This window comes from Gigantopelta aegis, unplaced genomic scaffold, assembly GCF_016097555.1.
Source record: "Gigantopelta aegis isolate Gae_Host unplaced genomic scaffold, Gae_host_genome ctg2572_pilon_pilon, whole genome shotgun sequence".
NCBI lineage: Eukaryota > Metazoa > Mollusca > Gastropoda > Neomphalida > Peltospiridae > Gigantopelta > Gigantopelta aegis.
Genome location: NW_024532960.1, coordinates 115,433 through 121,442, shown reverse-complemented (window position 1 = coordinate 121,442; position 6,010 = coordinate 115,433). Strand labels below are relative to the sequence as shown.

Genomic DNA, 6,010 nt, shown 5'->3' with positions numbered 1-6,010 from the left:
AGGTATAAGGTTGAAATGCACCGTCTCCTTACCGATCTCTAAAAAGATGTATAATGCCATGAACAACATCAACAGATGGTATGCCAGAAAAGTAAGGAATTTTGTCTGGTAATTCTTTTAATGGTAGGTCATCAGATGTAATTGATGAAGTCACTGACCCTATTAAATTGAACAACAATTATTAATGAAACTCTGGCCATTTCATACCGTGAGATGTGTAGCGTTCTAAACGAATCTCTTGCATACAACGTTGACCTAAACTGGTTTGTAAAAACACTTTGATCAGTTCCTGTATAGAAGATACATCACGTGACATGGTGTGATAATCATGTGACATTGTACCTTCTATGGATTCTTTCTGTTGTGAAGAATTGAATTGCAGCTCTTTGCTAAGTGAGGCAATTTCTGCTCGTCTTCTATTGCTATACGTACTACTATTGCATCTATCTCAGCTGAAGAAGTAGGAGTGACTTCAACAAGGGTTTTCTTGTCAGCCATGTTACACATGGGGTTAATAATGTCAAAATAACTCCGCCCCTTTGTCGGTGTATAAATACTTGCGGTCTCGATCTGCAGGGCTGCGGATTAAAACTGTCCTTCACTGCTACCAATATCCTTCCTTCTGTCACTCTCTCCTAAAAGATTGCAAAAAATGGCAGGTCTCGTCAAAGCCAAGAAATATGACTGGAAGGACAGTAATCTTGCACTGTTCGGCTCAGATACTGAGAAAACAGGTACCTTAGTCTCATCGCAATTCATTGGTATCACTCTGTTCATTCCATTAGGTGAAGAAGGAGTCTGCTATGACAGAAAGGCTTGGGAAGGTGCTGGTCAAGAGGTTGGCGTTCAGATCTGGAGGATTGTTAAGTTTAAGGTGAATCAATATATGAGTGTAGTTTTTTAAGTTAATCTTTTTGACATTAGGTTGAACATTGGCCAAAGGAGGAGTATGGTCGTTCTACAGTGGAGACTCTTACATTATTCTCAATACATACAAAGAGGAAGAGGTAGGTCACATTAGCAGGTGTCACTCTATTGTTTTGCATTCATTAGGAGCTGAAATACGACGTCCATTTTGGATTGGACAATATTCCAGCCAGGATGAGTATGGGACCGCAGCATACAAGACAGTAGAGTTGGATACTTTTGTAAGGAATTCAATATTTAAATTTTTTTTTTATTTTGTTTACCATACTTGCCCAAATTCCAACACTTTTGTCCAGCTGGATTAGTATGGGTAGTTTAATTTGTGGCTAAGATGAAAAAGGCTTTGTTGGTAAAATTGTGTGGAGCATTTAATTAGTTGTAATTGTTACAGTAACCTTCTGAAACATTAGGTAGTGCTTGTTTGTGATGTATAGTAACACTAGTAAGGATTTATTTAAAAAACTGTTAAAATATCTAGATAAATCTACTTAGTCATCTGTTACTCTCCTTAGTACACTGTATAGTACACTTGTATACCGCATGTTTATGACCATATTTGGTCATAACAGAACAGCTAACACTTTGTAGCATCCTGTGTGGCCAAATAGCTCCCTTTTGTTTAATATGGATTGTTAAGATATTAATAATGTTTTGTTCCGTAGTTAAATAAACTAAATGTAAACTATTGTTGTTTTATTGTTCTACTAGTTGGATGATAAACCTATACAACATCGTGAAGTACAAGGGTATGAATCAAGTATGTTCAAATCTTACTTTAAGGAAATCACCTTGTTAAGGGGAGGGTAAGTTACCAATGACAACCTATTACTTGTAACCAATTTTGTTTTGTTCTTGTTAGAGCTGAATCTGGTTTCCGACATGTGGAGATCAATAAGAAAGAATTTCCAAAACGTCTTTTACATTTCCATGGAGACAAGGTAAATGACAAAACATTAATTTGACAACTCAAGTTTTGTATTTCAACTCAACAGAAAGGTGTTGTTATTATTAGGAAGTACCTTTCTGCAAACGCAGTATTGATGAAACTGACGTTTTCATTTTGGACCTGGGATTGGAATTATATTTAGTGAGTGTGTGCATGTGTGTGTGTGTATTTACCTGTTACTGAATTACTGATGTCATTTTGTTAATAGTGGTATGGTAAAGCTTGTAATAAGGACGAGAAATTCAAGGCTATTCAACACATGCAAACTATAAAGGTAATTTGATTACATTTATCAATATAGTTGTAATGTTCATTTAGAGTAATCGAAGTGGGCGTGTTAAGACAGAAAACATTGGTATGTAGTTATGTTATTGCCCCGCCTACTTTATTAACTCTTTCAGATCAGCGTGATGATGAAGCTAATAGACGATTCATGGCTATGTTACCTGAGAATCCAGATGAGGAAGATGAAGAAAGTGAATTGGTAAGTTTTGATGTTATCAATAATGACGGGACATGCCTCCTCGTTAAAATAGGATAACCCTGATGAAGATTTTGAACCTACTCTGTTGAGGTAAATGGATGGATGGTCATCATGGACTGCCATTAAGATGGCTGAATTGGTGTTCATATTTGATAATATAGGTTGAGTGATGCATCTGGTTCACTGCAAAGAACTGTTGAACATAAAGGCAGTATTCCTGAATCCAAATTGGACCCTAATGATGGTATGCTGACATTTTATATAGATTATTATTTTAACACGTGTTATCATTTGATATCTAGTGTTTATTTGTGATAACGGAAAAGAATGTTATGTGTGGATTGGACGTGGTGCTAGCGATGCTGAGAATAAGAATGCCATCCCATATGCTCATGTACAATGTGATATTTGTGGGCTCCACTCTATTTCTTCTTACTTTAGGCATACCTACAGACGACTCTGCATCCATTGATTAGTATCACTGTCATAAAAGATGGAGAAGTTGCTCGTGCTAATGCTGGTTCGCAAAGATCTTGTCTTAGGTAAATTAACTATAGAGTTGAGAAAATTATTTTTTTTTATTTGTAGATCTGAATAAAGGTTTCAACAAGAAAACTCAGCTGTAAAGAAAAACAGTTTTTGAAAACATGTAGTATTAGTTAATTCAATTAAAATGGTAGCTATATGATATGTTATGAACGTCCTATTAAAATTTATCTTTTAGCGTGCTCCATTTTGTAGTGATATTAAAATTTGGCAACCTTTAATAAATCAATTAATTAAATCTATAATAATAATAATAATAATAAAGTTATTAATTAATTCGAAATATAATTAAACCCTATTTTATCACCCACTCGCATTAATTAGTGCATTTAGTGGGAGGAAAGTGCACGTTGCGATCTTTGTGAAATTTGTAGCTCTCTAGACAATACTGTTCTAAATGGCTGGTCTTGTTAAAGCTAAAAAAAATACGACTGGAAAGATAGCAATCTTTCTCTATTTGGATCTGATCTAGAAAAAAATGTAAGTACTATATATATAGATCTGCACTTTGTTGTGGGCCCGCATACCAGCAAAGTGCTGGTTATTGTTTTCTTTTGAAACTAGGTAAAGAAAGCTTCTGCTGAAACTGAACCAGCTTGGAAAGAAGCTGGTAAGGCAGTGGGTCTGCAAATATGGCGAATTGTTAAATTCAATGTAAGTCTAAATTCTTTAATAATCTGTTTGTGATGTTGCTAAACAATACAGGTAACTTCTTGGCCCAAAAATCAATATGGTCAGTTCTACAATGGAGATTCCTACATTATCCTCAACACCTACAAAGAGGAAGGCAACGATGTATATACCCTGTGTAGACTAATAGCTATAATCTGTTCCATGATATCTTGTCTATCAATGCATACATGTCAATAGTACCATAGTTCCTCTCAGTTATCTAAAGGAAAGCCCCACTGAATATTAGATATACAATTAATATTCCATATTAGACTTTTTGTTATGTCTAGTAAAGTCACTTTAGGGATTGAGGTGTCGTAGTGATTGTAGTCTGTACCCTATATTGAATGTAAACAGAACTCATACGATACTTACATTATTGAGAGAAATATAGTATATGTACTTTGTAATAACATGTATGTTATAGATTTGTGAAAAATAAATCCATGTGCATCACCTTTTAATAATTTAAAATTGGCAAAATAATATATTATAGTTAATTGAAATAAATTGTCTTTAATGCAATATAAATAATGTTTTTAAATAATAGTTTCATTTTTTTCTATATATGTAAGCATACAGACTTTGATATCATACCTGAAAGATCAACAAAACATGATATTTTCAAAACTTTGCAACATTTTTGTACACAAACGAGTGCACAGTTTATATTATAACTAATGATTATGGTACTACTCTAGGAACTTCTTTATGATGTCCATTTTTGGATTGGACAATATTCTACTGCTGATGAGTATGGTACTGCAGCTTACAAGACTGTAGAGTTAGATACTTTGGTAAGTTACATAATATATAATACTTAATGATATTATATTATTAGTTGGATGATAAACCTATTCAACATCGTGAGGTGATGGGACATGAATCTGATCTCTTTAGAAGTTACTTCTCTGAGATCACTCTTCTGGAGGGAGGGTAAGAAAAGTGTGTGTGTGTGTGTGTGTGTGTGTGTGTGTGTGTGTGTGTGTGTGTGTGTGTGTGTGTGTGTGTGTGTGTGTGTGTGTGTGTGTGTGTGTGTGTGCATGTGTGTGTGTGTGTGTGTGTGTGTGTGTGTGTGTGTGTGTGTGTGTGTGTGTGTGTGCATGTGTGTGTGAAATCCTTTTTTATGTTTCGTCAACTTCCAGTGCTGACAGTGGCTTCTACCATGTTGGACCAAAAGAATACCAACCACGTCTTTTTCACTTCCATGGAGTGAAGGTTAGAGGTTTTAATCAATATGACAAGGAACAATACCTGTCTTACATAGAAAAGTATTGAAGTACGAGAGCGTCCATTGAGTAAGAACTCTCTTGACAATACAGATGTCTTTATATTGGATTTGGGAGAGGAGATTTACCAAGTTAGTATAGCTACTAGTCTCGTTCTCAAACTGGAATGGAAGCTTGGAAATGAGACTAACACTAGTGTTTATAGACTTTTTTTTGATGTCTTTATATTATTAGTGGAATGGTGAAGAAGCTAACAAAGATGAACGATTCAAGGCTTCTCAATATCTCACTAAACTCAAGGTCAGTAGTGTTGGACTGTTGGTCTGTTAAAAGAAACATTTATTTTCTGTAGAGTGATCGTGGCAAATGTAAGACTGAGGTTTACGGTAAGCATACTTTACCAGTTGTATGATATAGAATTCATTTATCTGTAGCTGGTGATGATGATGAATGGGAGAAGTTGGTTGATAAGTATCTTCCAGATGTACCCATTGATGATGATAGTGAAGTAAGTTGTTTGTTACGGTACACAATATCATTATCATGTTTGTTCCAGGATGAAGATGACAGTTTCCAACCATCTCTGTTCAGGTACTTAAATGGATACATTAAATGTTGAAATGGATGTGTGGTTATACCCAATAATAGGTTGAGTGATGAAAGCGGTAAGATGGTGTTCACTAAGATCTCTGAGGGAACCTTTTCTCGTTCCTCCTTGGATCCCATGGATGGTACAAACACACACACACACACACACACACACATACCTTGTACATGTTACACTGTGTTACACATTATTATGTCCAATAGTGTTCATTGCTGATACTGGTAAAGAGTGCTTTGTTTGGGTGGGCAAAGGAGCCAGTCAGAATGAGCGACGTCAGGCTATGAGTTATTCTCATGTATGTTTTTACTCACATTATTAATACATTATACTGTCCTCCTCCTATTATAATAGGACTATTTGAAGAGAACCCAACACCCGCTTATTCCAGTGTCACGTGTGACTCATGGCAATGAAACTAAAGGTTTTAATGCTATCTTTTCTTAAGGTAAGAATTATAATTATAATTTATTTGTTTTATTTGTTATGTAGCAAAAAGACATAAACTTTGAGTATAAATCTTTCTAGCTGATTTAGTAGTTGTTATTTTGACCTTTTTTTAGTAAGCTATAACAATAACAATTTTTTTGATATAAAGAAGC

General features: G+C 34.9%; 1 protein-coding gene and 1 pseudogene across 1 annotated transcript; both read left to right on the top strand.

Moving 5' to 3' along the window:
• Positions 1–652: 652 nt before the first annotated feature.
• Positions 653–2,951, top strand: LOC121391518 (annotated as a pseudogene).
• A 349-nt stretch (positions 2,952–3,300) lies between these two features.
• On the top strand, positions 3,301–5,936 carry LOC121391517 (gelsolin-like protein 1). The gene is given in 12 exon segments (XM_041523117.1): positions 3,301–3,321; positions 3,324–3,383; positions 3,468–3,557; positions 3,609–3,698; positions 4,277–4,372; positions 4,417–4,511; positions 4,721–4,793; positions 4,843–4,935; positions 5,039–5,104; positions 5,157–5,319; positions 5,615–5,706; positions 5,901–5,936. Coding segments are annotated over 12 exon segments (975 nt in total).
• The last annotated feature ends 74 nt before the right edge of the window (positions 5,937–6,010 follow it).